Consider the following 18,352-nt stretch of genomic DNA (forward strand, 5'->3'; position numbering starts at 1 on the left):
AAAAAGTATATCACTTTGTTATCGCAACGACGGCAACCCAATGCACAGCCGTGTAATCATGTATGTAGCACGCATGGCGCTCGGATCGAAGCCGCATAGGACGCAACGCGACGCACGAATATTGTAATCAATAGGAAAGTAGTCTGCAGTATTTTTCGTAACAGGCGGCTTTTAGCCGAAACGTATGTGGTCCAGCGCGAATTACCCATACAGCACGCGTGTCTTTTAGGCACAGAGGAAAGTCCCTGTATTACGAAGTGGGCTCCTGATACGAGATTTTGGGTATCTACGCCATAAGCGTAAACGGCCAGGCTCAGAAGGGATCGCGTGGTTCTTGCCGCACGTTTCCTACGCGTCTCATTCACTAGATCGATCGCAAAAGAAAAAAAGGGATAGTAGTTTTTGCAATATTAATCGTGCCTATATATAATAAAATTGTATTAAAATAAAATTTCATTCTCGTGGAGCTCACACCGTTCGTGGAACGCGGAACAGTCTCCGCGAAATCCGCTTGTACGATGTACGAGGCGACGCGACGCACGAAGGCAGATAAGTGAATTAGAGATATCTGGTCCGGCGATTTTCCACCTTATTCTTTTCTATCTTAAAGACACGCGCGCCGCCTAGACTGCCCGCCACCCTCCCCAGACAGAGGAACATAGGTAAAAGACAGTCGGGACGATCGACAGATCCCGTTAGGGTGGTTTGCGACGATCCGGTGGAGGCTGCGGACCGAAATACGCTCGCGCGGCCAATTCTCACCAACACCGAGATGCGTCCCGATGCACGTGCAACCGACCACCATCTCGGAAGATGGCCGTGCTATTTCAGGCAGGCTAGCCAGTGCCATGTAGCGAATCAGGACCGTACAGCATCTTCGGTTCACCCTCCAGAGATTCTTCTTACGGCCGTTCTACACCGCGGCCTTAATCCACCAACCGAAAGCCCAGTCATCCGTAGCCGTATGACTCTCCGTGTTTTAAACGGAAAGCGGATAATGGCCAGCAGATGCTGGCGATAAATTTTCAAACGCCAAGTTCGCCTATTATTTTTCACGATGGATATCGACGGGCGGAAACCACGTTCCGGTTAAAGGCTCCCGGTTTCGTGCCTCCTACATGACAGATATATGCCAGGACGACCCCCCTATTCCGTGTTAAACTCGTCCTATGTTAAACTCGACTTGCGCTACCAGTAGACTACCGGGAAATGAAATTTGTGGGGACTATCGATCGTCCCACACACATGTTGCGGCCAAGTATAATAGATGCAAAAAAAAAACAACGCCTGGCTAAACGCAATTGTCGAAACATTGCGCAAGTACTGTCGCCGAGTATCCACCCAAAACAACGTCTCCTGATTTATAATTGATTCGCGCGAGATCGAACCGATCGAGGGGGATTTTCCCGACGATCCACACCGCGCCGGATGATTTGTGCGAAATTGATCCGCGAAACTATTCGCTTAACGATTTTTAACGAGAATACCTGCGCATCGAAAGTCGTGACGCGGATTAACGCAATGAGAATTAGAAGCTCGACAATAATTAATTTGGGTCGTTGCTGACGGATACGCGAATCGATATATTATGGCACGATCCACTTTTCCGCGTACTTACTACGTGGTGCTGCTCGGTTAATATCTCCGTCAGACTCGGCGGCGTCTTGTTCGCAGCCGCGTTTGTTCGAAATTCGTCGAGACCCCGAGAGGGACCACGAGTTTTCGTGCTAGACTGTCTCCACGCGGCTGACAACCCGAACTGACCTCGATAACACAGGCGGTCTGCACAAAGTGGATGTCTCCTAAATCGATCCATAGATTCGTACGGCGAACTTAAGGTCGTAAATCTCTCGGATGAGAAAAAGAGGAAAGGGAAGAGAGCGAGAATCATCTCCAACTGTGCTAGTGCAGACTCTTGAGAGTCGCTGCAGAAAATGTATACCGTAGCGCGAAACTGCAGTTAGACTCACGCGTGCGTTGTAAATAAATATGTAGAGTCTGAAAATTAATATGAAACCGTGTTGTATGTCGGCGTTAAATGAATTTATCGCGCTTATCCCGGGGATGGGAGATCGAAAGCGAAAGGGGGGGAAAATAATTGAAAAACTTTTACACATATATAATAACGCTCTTGAAGAAATAACTCGCTCGAATGGCGATCTCTTTCGCGCCGCAAGAAGAATTGATGACGCAGACATCGCGCGTGCTCTGGGGGAAAAAAGACAGCGATCCATTTTGGGGCCCACGATTAGCAATCGAATTATTGGGATCGTTCGTAACTCTAGTCTTTTACGAATTTTATCCCGCGCAAATAAAATTGGCAATTAGCTATTCTATCTGTATCCAGGATTTTTAAGTAATATTTGAAGGAATAAAGGACCAAGAGCCGCGACAGGGTGTCAGTGTCTAAATATTTTATTCTAAATTTATTGCGAAAAAGTATCACCTCAGCCAGGGTTTGGTGAAATTTAGAATAAAATATTTAGACACTAACACCCTGTCGCGGCTCTTAGTTCCTTTATTCCTTCAAATTTGTGTTTATCACATTTGAGCTATACGAATTTTATTAATTTTTTAAGCAATACTAATCAATTCTGCCAATTAGCTCTGTCTATATTCAGTAACGCAAAGATAATTTTCACTTAAGATGCACAAAATGTTAAGTTGCTCAAGTACAAAAAACGGCCAAAATTTTTGCCAGAGTGGAGTCACGAACAATCCAAATAATTCGATTACTAATTATGGGCCCCGAAATGGGTTGCTAACTGTTCATTTTTTTTCCCCCTCAGAGTGCGAGTCTTCCTGAGAGAATCGCCGGGCGAAAACTCATTACTCGAGTCGACGAGGTGGCTCCGCGATGCGGAAAGATTTCGCTGTCGCGAATAACCGGGGGAGCATAGTGTTCGGGCGTTTACGTGCGTTTTTCATTACGTGCGGCGGCCGTGCCTAAAAATTAATTGAAAACGCGCGGTATGCATTCAGACTGGCACCGTCGCCGCCACGGCGGCAATTTCGAGGGTTCGTGTACATTGGGCGTCTTGTGTGAACGCCGGGAACCACCGCGTGACCCACTTGCTTAAACGCTAGCGAAATAATATTCTGTCGTCGCGAAGAGGGGAGACGCCTGGCGTCGTCGTATATAGGGTATCCCGTCGACGTCGTAGTTTGCCTGCTAATGACAGTTTCCTTGACGAATCGAATTCTCGCGCGACTTTGCGGAGCGAGGATTCGACAGAAGGCCCCTCCCCCCCCCCCTCGCTCGCGAGAAGACCTCTAATTTTCTAATTTTCGATATTAATTCGACGCTAACTGATTAAGTAGCAACGAGCCAATTTCTGATATCTCGTTTAATATTGTTTAATCATTGTACTATTTTGTATAAATTTGATTGAACAGAAATCAATGAAAATCGCAAGGATTGCACCTGAACGAGCGATCGGAGGGAAGCTCAATCGTTTTTATCACTATAATATTTTTAACGCGCGTATACAATATATAAAATTGATTACGTCGATATTAAAAAAATTTCCAACTTTAGACGATCGGGACGAAAAGTTCAAGGGATCGGCTATTAATATGAGTGGCAGCAGCGACGGCACACCTTGTATGCATTCATGGCTAAATTGTGTCAGAGAAGAAAAACGTGACGCGTCCCGTTCCAGCGCAACCGAAACATCAACGCGTCGTCGCGATGCATACGGCCGACTTGGTTTGCATGCCAATAAACGTCGTTGGCCGAAACTTTTCGCCGCGACCGCGATACTTTGTCCAGGACGCGAGCTATTCAACGCGGAATGGAATAATGCTCTTTCGAAAGAACGGCCCCGCGCTCGTAGTATGCACGTCGGAACGTGTTGCGTGCCGTTGATAAGATCTGGCGATGACTTCGAAAAGATGGGAGCGATAACGTGTAACATTGGCGGCTATTAAAAATACAAGCTACGTAAATCGCAAAGGTAACACGAGGTGCGACGACGTCAATTCGCAGAAAGAGCCGCGCGTTCTCCGCGCGCCGCGGTCTTTCGCGCCGGGTCCGCGTCCAATTTCTCCAGCGGTTTTCTTCATCGATTCGGAATTCGCACGTTCTCCGAAAAAGCACGCACCCACACGCGCAACTGGACGCATTCCATCTCCGAGCGGGTCGCGCGTAACCGCTCGCCTCGTACGTCGTGACTCACGCGATACATTTTGAAACACGATCACGTTTTGGCAAAAACAATACATCTTATTGCAGAGTACGGGCAACCCACGGGGATTCGTCGTAACCGACTGACGTAGCGCTTCCGATTTCTCACGCGTTGCCGGCAAATTTTTCGCATTTTCCACGCTTCCGCTCGATTGCCCCCCCCCCCCAAATGCTGACTGCTGCAAAAATACCGTCTTTATCACCCCCGAACAACCACGATTCGGTTGCAACGATCATATTACTAGCCTGGTGCGAAAGATTTATCATATGTATCGAATAAAGTTCGAAACAAAGTCAGCGAAGCCGAAGCGCAACCGTTAACTTCAACAAACTCTGTTTTTCTTACTTAAAAAAGAATAAAGAGATTTCGTTTCAATCATCTCTTTAAAGAAACTCCAGATTTCTAACTTGTTTAATACAAAATTTAGTGGGGCAGACGGCAAAACTTTGGCCGCAACGTAATACTTGAAAACCCCGAAATAGGGTATATTGAGTCACGTGGGGAGATTTATGTGTTGACTCCGCGAAAAAAAGTTCCATCAGCCCTAATGGACAGGGGGTAGTAGCGTGTAACTCGCCGATGGAACGTCCCGCCTTCAACTTCTGTTTCTATTTCTGTTGCGTTACATGGACGATCTTGTAGGTACCTATCAAGGCCAGTGGCTTCGCGGCATGCGGCACGGATACGGGGTGAGGGCGAGCGCGCCGTTCGGTTTGGCTAGCCATTACAAACCTCCGAAGCAAGTGAGAGCGTCCTTGACGTCGTTGAGGAGCGCCGACGGAGGACCAGCGGTCGCCCCGACGCCGGAACCCACCGACAGGAGGGATCGACGTGTAGATGACAGCCGGGGAGGATTCGTCCTGAAAGCCAGGAGCGACGATCCGCCCGCTCGAAGAAAGAGCCTCACCGAAAAGTCCCTGAAGAAGGGCATTCTCTCGGTAAGGTGTCTCTCCCGCGCGCGGGGCGAAGAAACTGTCGAGATTGTTAAACAGAAGTTGCAGCGTTATTTAGAAGAACGTTCTGTCGACAGGGTCTCAAGATTCGAAAGCAGAGGAGTACGGGAGATTTGGAGAAGCGCGGTACTGGCGGTAGCATCAGGAGTAACGCCAGCTCGGCGTCGTGGATGTCGACCGAGAGCTCGCAAAGTCAAGCCTCGGCCTCGGTTCACACAGACAGTAATGCGTCCTTTGTCATCGAGGTAGGTCACGGTACTTACGCTCCTCAGCTTCTTCGCGACTCGGCAAACCTCTAATCGGATTTTAATTTCGTTTCGCGACCGTTAAATCCGCTTATTCCAATCGTATCAAGAAACGCGTATAGCGTTAACAATAAAGTTAGCTTGCAGCATAGTCTGCAAAATTAAAAAGAATTATCGGCGTAACGTGTAATTAATTGCACGGCAATGTTTTGCAGGACGAACAGATGGACGCGTCGGTAACCGAGACGTACCTAGGGGAGTGGAAGAACGACAAGAGGACTGGCTTCGGCATATCCGAGAGAAGCGACGGACTACGATACGAAGGCGAATGGTTCAACAATCGCAAATACGGTTACGGTGTCACCACATTCCGTGACGGGAGCAAGGAGGAGGGAAAGTACAAAAACAACGTGCTTATCACCAGCCAGAAGAAGAGGCACCTCTTCCTGATCAGGTCCGCCAAGTTCCGCGAGAGGATAGAGGCGGCAGTAAGTGCAGCTCAGCGGGCGAGTAAGATCGCTCTGCAGAAGGCCGACATCGCTATCTCCAGGACGGCGACGGCGCGAGGTAAGGCGGAGCTCGCCGATATCGCCGCCGAACACGCCAGAGAAGACTCCGAGCTGGCGCAACAAACGGCGAGACAGTTCGCGCCGGACTTCCGACAACCGGGTTTGGAGAGGCTGCGGAACAGGGAGATACCCAAGTATGTCCCGCCGCCGCACGATTCTGTGCCGAGCAAGAGCATCCTGCACAAGACGGCCAGCGTGGACCAGCCTAGCGGCGCCACGCCGGTCAAGAGCGCCTCGTTGGCCGTTGACCTCACAACGACGGCGACAACGACGACGATGAACGCGATGCCAGCGTCCGCGGCGAACAACACCGCCAGCAACGTGATGCAGTCGATACGTAGGACCAGTATGAAGCCGTTGCCACAGAATCAGCCGCCCATGCAAAACCAGATACCGAATCAGGTGCCGCTGGCGAACCAGGCCATGAACCAGCTCAACGCGCAGCAATCTTCGCTGACCAGTCAGAATCCGTACCAACAGTATCCGTATCAGCAAAACGTGTTGCAGAACCCGGTTCCGGTGAGCCAGTACTCGAACAGTATATCGAATCAGTACCAACCAAACCAGTACAGCCAGCAGCATCAGCAGTTCGTCCAGAACAATCCGTACCAATATCAACCGGCTAATCCATCTCAGGTTGAGCAATACTCCGATTATCAGCAACAGCAGCAACAGCAGCAACCAATCGGGTCGCACGACTTCCAAAATTTGCAGGCTTATCCCAGTCAGCAGGTGACTCGCAGTGTTGCGCTCCTCGGTTCTTCTTGGCTTCCGCGCACGCAGCCTTCTACATTGTGCAACACTCGCTACGATTTACCGCTTTTGTGTGCCTGTGCCAATGCCGTGTTTCTCTCTGTACCTTCCTAATCTCGGCAACCGCCGTTTATGTACGATGCCACAACATTCGCCCAAATCAATCAATTTGGTGCACAGTTTTATGCTATAAGCAACTCGATGAGTTTCCGAGTGCGAGTCTAGCTTCACCAGCAAGTTTAACGCGCGTTTAATGATGTCACGATACTAATGACTATTTGTCGACAATTCCAGCATTTAATTACATTTGTTTACATCCGTATTGTTCTAGATGATGATGATTAGTTCAATTACAAGTAACATTGTTAGATAGTTCAAAATTAATCGAAATAATCGACCAAACAGGGAGTCAATGCTTTTATTGTCGACCGAATGTACAATTAATTGTTATTCTTCTCATTCGATGAGCCTGCAAAATTTGGTAGCCTCTAACAACACACGTTGAACAAATACAGGATTCTTCAACGGCAGTATATCACTTACATTAGATATGTAAATGTTCCAAAAATACTAGATACTGCATATTGAGAAATATTTTAAAATAATCTATCCATGTATTTGTTCCGCGATTAAAATCGCAACTTGTAGTTTCTCTTGAGAAACTCTTAGAGTAATGTAAAATTTATTTCAGACGGTAATTCCCAATCAATACGGGCCTGGTCAGATGAATCAGTTCAATTCACAGTCGATATACGCGCAACAAACGCACCCGTCGCAGCAATACCAGCCTGATGGTATCATGGATGCGGCGAGGCCACCGAGCTCCACGAGTTTACGAAGAAACAGTAGAGTCCTGAGTCCTCAGGATCGACCTGGCGTTATTGGCCAAACGCTAAACGACAGGTTCGATGTGTTCTTTTTATGCAACCAAACGTACATAAAGAGATTTCGATATTTTTTATTTTAAATTCTTGGGAGTATAATGTATCAATAAAATTTCTTGGAATTTTGGATAGTGCGACCTCCTCGCCGATGATGTTCTCCTGATATTTTTTCGATTTTGCAGGATATAGATTTCGGAAATTTAAATTCTCGTAGCTTCCAAGATTCTTAATTTTCGCGATTTGAAGTTTGAAATTCTCGGCATTCCAATTCTATGAAATTTTGAAAAATTCTTGGAAAATTAGATAGTGTCACCTCTTTGCCGATCATGTTCTCCTGATACTTTGTCAGTTTCCAAAATTCTCAATTTTCGTGATTAGAAGTTTGAAATTCTCGGAATTTCAATTCTTGGTCTGTACAACTTTGAACGCATCGTAGCTTCTTCGAAGTTATACTTAAAACGAATCAGTGTTATATAAAATTTTTTTACAAATTGCAGAACCTTTTTGGATAGTTTGACCATTTGAAATTATAGCTATGTGACAGATTGAAGTTTAAACGATTATTGTGTTGTAGATTGGATCATTACAAGAGGCCACCTAGTCGTGACAGTTCCGTAGATCGTTATGCCAGAGCGCATTCCCGGTTGACTGGATCAAGGCAGCCATCCGTCGAGCAAACCATATCGAATCCACCTCCGGACATGCTCGACAGGTGAGCAACATCTGCATCTAATTTTGACTATCGATTGACGTTGAAAAAGATTTGTTTATCACCTGAGATCGTATACGCGTCATGGTTCGCAGATAGATGAAAGGGGAGCTGCGGTCAGAAATTCAGAGTACCTTAAGTCTTTTTGTGGAAACTGACAATGTGAGATTCCCTGAGATTCGTTGAAAACAACTGTTCTGTTTTGCGATCAGCAGATCGACGAGAGCCCCGAGTGTGATACGAGCGGGGACGCCGCTGAACGGTTCCGTGATAGGCAGCGGCGCTGCGACGCCGACGTACAACGTGCCGACGCCCAGCCAGGGGTTCGAGGGGGCTCTCATAAAAAACCGTGGCCTTGGACAGGACATCCTGCCGAGTCCTGGGCAGCCTAAGCGCACCGAGAGCCTCTACGTGGCTCGCGGACCGTCCGGTGGCGGTGGCGGTGGTATTGTGCCGAAGGTGAGTCCTTATTTTCTCACGCGTTTGTTCTTCGTCATCTTATATATGTATATATATACATATAATGTGCATATGTATATATAGACATACTTTCGCCACGTGCATATATACGTGCGTCCATATATTCGTCTTATGCACCGAGGACGTCTTGGCACTTACGTCATCCACCTGGAAAAAGAAGCTGCCGGTTCTGCAGATATCTCTGTTTCCAATTCTCATTCTTCAATATTGTGATCGAGTGTTGTGTTTTAATATTCATAGATGTATTGATGATTCGCGTCGGACAGAAATTTCCATAGAGGATTCTGACATCTCGTGCATTGACGTCATCGGGCAGACAGCACTTTTAAATTATATTCATCCTATGTAAATATTATTATTCATTGTATTTGAACCGTGCGTCGCACCGACATTTCTAGAGAATTAATGATCCCACAGCTATCTTTTCAATACGATTTCTCGTTGCTTATTCACTTGGAACGTTCACTTTTCGAATGAAATTTCAACTTGCCGTGCGGATGAAATTTTGATGTCGATTTATAAAGATTCGGGGAAAAATAATGCAATTCGGCGAAGCAATCTGTTTGGCGTTCACTCTGCCAAGAAACGAAACGGGACGCCTTTCCAAGACCAACATCGGAAATAACTTCGACGGTCATTATGCGTTAAACAAGATAACAATCGTTCGCTATTACGATTCCCAAGGTATCACACGTTTAAGCCGAACGATATTAGATTTAAATTTCTCCTCGCAGCAGAAAGCAACGGATAAAAGATTTAACGAAATTCGTTTCCACAAAATTCAAAGTCAATTTGTCAAACGTTTTGCATTGTCACGAAGATTTTGATAAAGCGATTACGTATATAATCGCAGTAAATTGTGAATAATAATCTCCGGCCAGTCATGAATAATAACGCAAACGATTATTCATAATGTCCGGCGGTTATATTACACATAATCTACTAATAACTAGGAATACCGTAAAACGCTATCAAAAATACGTTGCGTTTAACATGTCATTCTGCTGCGAATTCCAGACAAACAATCCCGGAATTATTTTCATAAATCCGAGTATAATCACCCATGTTTATATTGCATTTTGTTTTATTACGATATATTTCTCGCACCTCGCCTGCGTTCTCGACGCACCCCCATTCTCTCTGTCTCTCTCTCTCTTTCTCTTTCTCTCTCCTCCCGTTTTTCCTCGTTCAGATACTTTTCACCATACTCTCTTATCTAGCCCACCTTACCTGTATCTCTTCTCTTCTCTCTGTCTCTATTTGTCTCTCTGTGTAATTGTGTGGCGTTTTGTGCTGTGTTCTGTGCATGCCATCCCAGGAAGCAAGCCGGACGGTCCCCGCCTTCGTCGCAACGTCAAAGGGCCGCGCAACCCTATGAGTATAAGTATAAAATATGTATACAGAGCGATGTTATGCAATAGCGGTTGGCAAGGAAGCGCAGCTATCGAGAGACTCGCGTCGCACTTCGAGCCAAATCGGAAAACTAAGAAATGACAGGTCCGCGCAACCTCGATCGCCGTTTCCGCCCAACTCACCCCGGGTGTTAAATAGTTGAGAACGAGTTAAGTTCCGATAACTGTCTCGGGGCGATTTTGAACGCACGCATTGACGATATTTTTCTATGAATTTACGAGTCTCCGTATCGTCCGATGTTATCTTAACTAACAAAGGCGCGATTGCGCGGCTCGAAAGTCGTGTCCGAATAGTGAATTATGGTCAAAGCAACTGCGGTAGCAGGCTCGCGGGTAGATTTTCGCAGTTTACGCACGTTCGCGCTCGATGAAAACGTGAAAGCAGGTTTCCGGAGCGGGGCCTTACACGAAAATGAGAGAATTTTCTAATAACGAAACATTTTTCGTGAGAAATTTTGGTGCTATGTTATGGGACGTAACGTTTGACGGAGGACACACTTGTACCTGGTGTAGATCGCTATTAGCTGTTAACTTCGCCGCGATATCGAACAATAAAGACGCTCATTAATAGAGTCGCGGGTGAGGAAAGCGCAAGTGAGCAATGCATATTTTATGGGAGACCGACTTATTTTTCTATAGGAACACTGCGAGTCCAATGAGTGGCGCGATTTGTCCACTCGCTGGAACAATCTAGAGTTATCGTTTGAAAATTTTGATCGTCGGCATTGATCCTGGAGTACACCCGCGATTGCGTGTCGACGTTTAACAATAGCGTACATACTAATACGAGTACTTGGCTGTTGCGCAACGCGCGTTCCAGAGTGCGGGAAGATAGTACGATCTGTTTGCTCGCTGCAACAGATATCGCCGCTGATAAAGAGAGAATTCCCGGATCAAATAAAATCGACGATCAAAATGTAGCCGACAAGAAGAGATGGTAGAGCTTAAAAGATTCCCGAGGTATCTTAGATCGTGTTTCGTCTTGGTCACGAAAGAGAATCGCCGTCGTTAGGGAACGCTGTTGAGAAACGGAATTATGTGCTAGAGCGATTTGCGGATTTCGCAAAGCGTGCTCGAAAACGTGGATTGGCAACGACGACGACGTCGCCTCGTTGTATCAATTCGAGATACGATCTATTGCGCCCATTGGGTAACATGCGAGATCGTCGACGGACCAGTTCAACGAACAATAAATGTAACGCACTGTGTACAGTTCCTTTCAGCAAGAGAGAAGAAGCGACTAAATGCCCTCCGATTGATTATTTTTTCCGCTCGGTACATTCTATAGCTAAATAAGATTATCAATTCGCGCAGAGAGAGGCTACATTTGCGAGCATAAACGGACATGTCTGTGTATATGTACCATGTATGTATATGTATATGTATAGATATTTGCACAGAACCGACCATGTTAATGCGCGTTGGCTCTCCACTTTGTGAAGCGACTGACAAAAAAAAATGAGAACAAATCCGTGTTCGCAATTCTTATACATTACATGTGACATTCCGTTTCTTTTTCACTCTTCTTCTTTTTTTTCCCTTTGCGGATAGCTACTCGAATCGAGCATTAGGCAATCTACGCTAATTGCATGCGTACATACACGATACGTAAACACGTGCGCGGCGCTCAACTAAAGCCAGCGCGCGCTTATTACGTCCATTAACCGAGCTAATTAACGGACTTCGGCAGGTAAGCGTAGCACGCGGCGTGGAGGCGGGGACCATATTTTTGCTCTTCCATTTCTATTTGAACCCACTTTAACCATATTTTAAGCCTCTTTCGACCCTTCTCTTCCGAGCCCTCTCGCTAGCCACCTCTCCTAGATTATTTGCCTATAGATTATTCTGTACCCTCGGAGATATCGCTCTAGTTGAATTTCGCCATTCTGTGTTCGGGCTCGCGACCCAAATGGTACCTTATATGCGACTTATCAGATATTAGTGTTGCTATTACAGAGAGGGAGACTGCTAATTGTTATTACGCGTCGAGAACCGCAAACGTGCGAGAACTTTACGAGGGACTCACTTTTATCTACCACCTCCACGCCGCTTCTTTTTCCTCTTTTCTGGTTGGAGACGTTGTTTTTCTAACGCATGCTTGTCGTGAATTCGAGCCCATATATTTGGCGCCATGTGCACAGACAAGTTGTGGGGTTGTTAAAATGAAAGTAAATCGCGGGGGAAGAGACGTTCGATACGAAACGAGCCTTAAGCACGCAGAAGCCTAATTAAATCTATGATGTTAGTCGCCGTTGCCAGTTGCCGACATACATAGGGGATATATACGGATATATTGTATATATATACGGACGTTATATTGTAGTATGTTACTTGTTTCACGCACGTCGCGCACGCATATGAATCATCGCGTAGAATAATTTGCCGCCCACTGTTAACGCGAAGGAAAAGACTTGTGCGAAGTGCGAAAGCTTATTTTATATACCGAGAGAAATGAACGCCCGAGAAGAAAGAGAGAATTGCAAACGTGAGTTTTACGACCGCCTGTGTTAAATATATTTATACGACGATTCGTTGTACAGGAAGAACGTCCAGGTGACATATTGAGTATGTTCCGTGTAAATAAGGCTAATGCTCGAATTTACGAGCGGATGATAAGCGAAATTATTTACGATAATAAGAGCGGACCTTTAACGATCGATTTTGCCAACGATACTTGTAACTGTGAGCGTAACGTTTAAACAGCCTACACAATCGGAATGTGAAATTCTAATCGATAGAAATTATATCGAGATTCGCACAAACGAGATACTACTCTTGGAGATTTTTAATTAAACTATGAAGGAATAACTCAACTATATTTTCATACAGGGCCGATTTAACGATATTTAATATATCTGCGTTAACACCTTAAGTCACAAATCATGGTTTCGACAATAATAATGGTTGCACAAGAGAACAAAAAGAAGAACGCGGCGAGGAAGGGATGATTTGTGCGGGTCCGCATAAAATGCAACAATGGCGCGCGCGCGCAAAATGCAGCCCCGAATGCAACATTCCCAAACAAACACTTGAATTCTGACTTAAGCCGTTAATCTACCAATGTGTTCACAAGTTACTCGCTTATGACGAAGTTCAAGTATAATATCACGCGACTGTTCGGGAAGAGGGTAGCACGTGAGAAGCATCGACATTCCGTCAACGTTGAAAATAGTACCTTTCTTAATCTCGCACTCAAGTGCCAACCCTGCGGAAAGCGTTGTTCTGTTTGACCTTACGAGAGCTTTTCTAGACATTTAACGAGTCAGATATAATCACCTTCTTATTTATAGCGTAACGCACAATTGTTTGTAGACACGTAGCCCGTATATGTAGGAGTCGGACGAGGAAAGAAAAATAGATAATGTACATACTCGGTGAATTTCCAGATTACATTCCGGAGAAAGTCGATATTAATGTAGAACTGTACCAATTTCCGTTCCACCAAACAACGACGTTGCAAACGTTGATTCGATGTACTGAATGTATTTATGTATATCATGTATAAGCTGTTATTGATGACAAATTAAAGAGCATCGCGTAAATCGGACTTCTTACTGCCTTTATTAATTTTTTGTTTTACCGACGTTATTAAGTATTGATTGCTAGTCACGTTCGCCAAGGCAAAAAATCAATATCGAGCGGGAATATTGAAAGACAATCGATAGCTCCTTAAGTATGTGCATTTCGTACGACCAAACGTTAATGTTCTGACATTTAGTTGCGTACTCATAACATTTAAACGAGCTCTATGGAAATTGTGGGCAATATGGAGATTCGCGAGAAAGATTGTCAACAACGAAGGCTGCGCGATTGTGCAATTCGTCAACGAGGCCATGGAAACTCCGGCTTTAATATTAACTAGTCCTCATTATCATATCTCACAATTTGTCAAGCCTCATTTGAGATATAGTCGTATCTTCGCAACGACGCGCAAAAACATCGCAGAAGCTTCAAAAGTTATTATAGGAATGTTAACGTTTTCACAAATAAGAATGACAAGCTTGCTCATTATTCACCACTGTTTATTGTCATGTTAATCCGACCATTATAGATAAATTTGCGTCGATGCGATTATATCGTTCCCATGAAAAAATATTGTAGCGTTAACGTCATGCATTAATTAAACCGAATTAAACAATCGATTCGATAAGAGAATTGCCTCGAGGTAATCGCGCCATTAGCGAAGCAAATTAAAGCGTTGCGCCACGCCAGTCGAATTACTTCGCCGGCGAATTAACCAAAGTGCAGCAACGGGCGGGCCGTGCGACGCGTTAAATGACAGACAAAGAAATTGCAAGTAAGTGGGACGGACGTTTTCTTGGCGCGCGAAAATCCCGAAACCCTCGCCGTATATATTCGCATGCCAAATGCATGAGTCAGATGATTTCAAGTCCGGACTTTGGTGTATGTGACTTGATTTGCGTAAAACAATCTCGCACGACGACACGACATAAACCTTGTAATTCGCGTTTTTCTTTTTCTAACTGTTTCGATGTTTTAAATTTTGAAAAAATTTTAGCTATTTCGAAAAGATCGGGGAAAAATCGGAGATTTGTAGAGAGAGAGTTTTTCGAACGAAGAAAAGGGGGGAGTTCGCAAACGTCGGCGAACTTTGAGATTCGAGCAATTGTTTCTCACGTCTGCTGTAAATCAGCCCCGTAAATCGCAGAGCTGCGAGGATCGACAGAGTTCTGGCAGCGTCCGGGCGCAGATCTCCACCGGCGTCGCGACGCTCGGCGAAGTTATTTCGAAGATAGTGGGGCATCGCTCTATTTCGGTCGTGCTAGCCAGGGCCGTTCAGTCTGCGGCCCGGCTTCCTTACCGGGAGGCTGCGAATCCGTAATTCACACTTTGATTCGCCCCCTTTTGCCGCCGGAAATCGTCGAGGAATGGCCGAGAGATAAGCACGAACGGGTTTCAGCCTCGAATGCGAGCACACGCTCGCGCAGTTTCAGGAGGCACTTCCGCTCAAGAGAAAGAAAGAGAAAACCCGGTGTGAACGGAAGCGCCAGCTGGCTACGATTATTGCTTCCGGACTTATGCTCCTGGACTTGACGTGGATTCGAAAAGGACAGTGTCATATCGATTATTCGCTTGGTTTTACATCGACGTACAAAAGTGACGGCTAATAACAGCAATTAACCATAAGCTTGAGAGTCACAATACTGCCGGATCTGGTCTCACTTGCAAATAATACCGAACGATTATCGAAGAAACTTGTTATCATCACCGGGCGTGTTCAACGACGACGCGAGCTGTAAGTTCACTACAAATTTTAAAGAAAAACTTGTCGAATCAACAGGCACACGCCTGAACGAAGGTGCAATTTGGAAAAGAGAAATTGAATGGGAATGGACTCTCCTCTTCGTAGGTGGTTAAGAGCCCAGAAGGTTTCGATATATTCCGAGAGAAACGGCGAGTCATCGTGAGAACAGAGATGTTCTGGATTGAACAGGACGAGGAGGAGGAGGCGTTGCTATGCAGCCCCGCTCTGATGGCCAGACGGGCCTCGGAGTCCTGGATCGTCGCACCTCCCGTGGAGGTACGCAGGGCGAATCCATGCTCTGACATTCTGACACAGTCGCGAGCCGGGCAATGCGTGAAAATATATACAGGGGTGGGCTGTAGCGAGGATTTTCTCCGTGGAAGAAAGCACGAGAATAGGGGAAAGACAACGCAATAGATAACGAACGGGAGGGGAATGTTTGCTCGTGTGCGATCGTTAGGGGTAGAATCAGCTGTGTCTAGCGACAACGCACGCTCGACGAAGTGTGGAATAAGGGTTTACGAGTAGAACGCGCCGCAATAAACGGGGAGAGTCGGTAAATATGATAGGTTGCACAAATATGGCGCATTGGAAGACACACGTGGCCTTATTTAACTCCTTATTTGAGAAGGAGGATACGCGATCTGCAAAAGTATTCAACGCGAGACAAGAGGTTTTTTGCAATTTAACACTCATACGGTGTGTTAAGAATAAGATTCGAGACCCGGAGAGCAGATAAAATTCGACAAACGGCATTGAAAAAAACATGCACGTGAGTGACGAGACGCGTAGTAACAAACTCGAAAATCACTTCTACTTCTGATCATTTTTCCATTTTACATTAATTATATTTTTTTCGATGCGCCCTCTAACGATAAATTTTTGAACTAATAAGAATTCTTTAATGTCGCCAGCAATTAACAACGTCAGTGTTTCCATGACCGTACCTGGAACTTTTAATAACACAGAAAATTTATTGCGAAAAATATTACCGCAGCCAGGGGTTGAACCTGGACCTCCCTACGCTCTAGGCGGGCGTCATTCTCACCAATTCGACCACCGAGGCATTGTCGCAATATACCTCGAATATACCTAGAGCGTAGGGTTCAACCCCTGGCTGCGGTAATATTTTTCGCAATAATCTGTGTTATTAAAAATGCCAGGTACGGTCAAGAAAACACTGACCTTGATAAATTTTTGATTCTTTTTTCTAATACCCTATGCAAACATTATATATTGCGACGAGAAGTGGAGTGTATGCGATTATGCAATATTTAGTGAAACTTGTTGGGTAATTCGCCGCTTTTGTAACGATAAATGTGAATGAATCATCGTATAAAGGAAAGAGCGTTCAACTGTAGAATTAAAATTATGTCTTTTACGTTACTTTTTGTCGAAAATCTTATTTCTATCGCGGACACGTTTTCCTTCAAGCTGCGGTTTTAAAAAAAAATCAATTTATCTAGTCACTCGGTAAGAATGCGAAGGCCGACACGACGAGTGGTTTTGGCTGGGATTTGAACCCCTCGGCCCTTGCACCACGGTGCCTCAAATCTCGTCTCTCTCGGGTTTGGAACGGTTCCAAAGATCCTCCCTTCCGCCCGTACTCTACCTTTCTCCTCGCCACCCGTTGCGTTCGCATGAAATGCTGAATTAACAAAACACGTAATTACGGGAGAATTGGACGCCCTAACCAATTCTAAAATCGCTTTCGTGAAGACTGTGCTGCGGGGAAGGTGAAACCTGAGAGCAAAGGATTTAACGAAACGCGATTATATAATTCCATGACGATAAATGCATGTAGAAGATGGAACAAAAAACGCTCGATTGTCTGGATAGTCAATAGTTGGAAATTCAATGGTAGCTTCACACAGTGATACAAAGCAGAGCCGTCTAACTTTTGACGTCACGCAAGGGAACGAACAGAAATTCGAACAAGAGAAACGTTCGTGTACAGCTCTGATATAAAACAAAAGCTTCGAAAAGTACAATGGAAACATGTCAAAGGTTAATAATCTTGGTTAGAATAGAATACAATTTTGCTTAAGAGAGTTCCCTCATCTAGAGCGGATAACGTAAGCAATTTTTGCGAATTTGAAAAAAAAATTCTTATAAATAAAATCCTTTAAACATATCGAGTAGTGTCTTCGCTTATTGGTTCGTTTGACTTTCGAGTCAGATGCTTATAATTTTATCAGTTTTATAGATGACAACGTGCTTGGACACACGTTTTTAAGCGCAAAAATTTGGAGTATAAATCGAATTTTGGAATTATATAGGCCAGTAAATCCTTGGGTGTAACACGTTCACGAAACCGACTTTCAAATACGTTAGACTTTATTGAAAGCCGAGCGTTTGATTAAATAAACCGACACGCCACCTCACCCAGTTATTAGTACGTCAACTTAACGTTATTCCCTGTAAGAAACGCACTCAGAAGTAACTGCCTGACAATAACTCCGTTCTTCTCTTTCCGCTGTATATCCGTTTAACGCTCTACACGTATAAGGCGTACAATGTACATAGTGTCGATAAGTAATTGGCATCCATCGCTCGAGGCCCATCTCTCTCTTTTTGTTTCTCGTTTATTTCCTTGGTGCAGGCGATGCCGGTGGCGGCAATGCCCCTTCAACGAAAGAAGTCACTGCCGGACGTGGCGCAGCCGATCCAGCTCACGGCCACCGCACCAATGTCGAGGGAAGAAGTTAGTTTCCTGAGCAGCATGAGGAGAGAGGAGATCCGCAGGCAGATCGACGAGAGCGAGAGGCTCAGAGCAAATCCGCTTTTGTACCTGGTCAGTCCGCAGGTTAAAGTGAGTATCTCTACCTGACCGTCGAAGCTTGTCGATGTTGACAATGGCGTCAATCCTCGCCGCTTGTTCGTGAAAACAAGAG

General features: G+C 45.3%; 1 protein-coding gene across 7 annotated transcripts in view; it reads left to right on the plus strand.

Moving 5' to 3' along the window:
• Positions 1–18,352, plus strand: part of LOC105563767 (junctophilin-1) — a 40,099-nt gene that overhangs the window by 17,844 nt on the left and 3,903 nt on the right. For 3 of the 7 annotated variants that reach the window (XM_012015657.1, XM_012015655.1, XM_012015656.1), the window contains 7 exons: positions 4,830–5,125; positions 5,218–5,385; positions 5,601–6,686; positions 7,399–7,610; positions 8,166–8,303; positions 8,513–8,759; positions 18,061–18,270. In XM_012015657.1, the coding sequence (XP_011871047.1) occupies positions 4,830–5,125; positions 5,218–5,385; positions 5,601–6,686; positions 7,399–7,610; positions 8,166–8,303; positions 8,513–8,759; positions 18,061–18,270 (2,357 nt within the window). Of the gene's footprint in view, positions 1–4,829; positions 5,126–5,217; positions 5,386–5,600; positions 6,687–7,398; positions 7,611–8,165; positions 8,304–8,512; positions 8,760–10,098; positions 13,740–18,060; positions 18,271–18,352 lie in introns of those variants that run through there. The other 4 variants (XM_012015658.1, XM_012015659.1, XM_012015661.1 and 1 more) reach the window with 4 other exon arrangements.

Source organism: Vollenhovia emeryi, unplaced genomic scaffold, assembly GCF_000949405.1.
Source record: "Vollenhovia emeryi isolate VEMERY1.0 unplaced genomic scaffold, V.emery_V1.0 DF939172.1, whole genome shotgun sequence".
NCBI lineage: Eukaryota > Metazoa > Arthropoda > Insecta > Hymenoptera > Formicidae > Vollenhovia > Vollenhovia emeryi.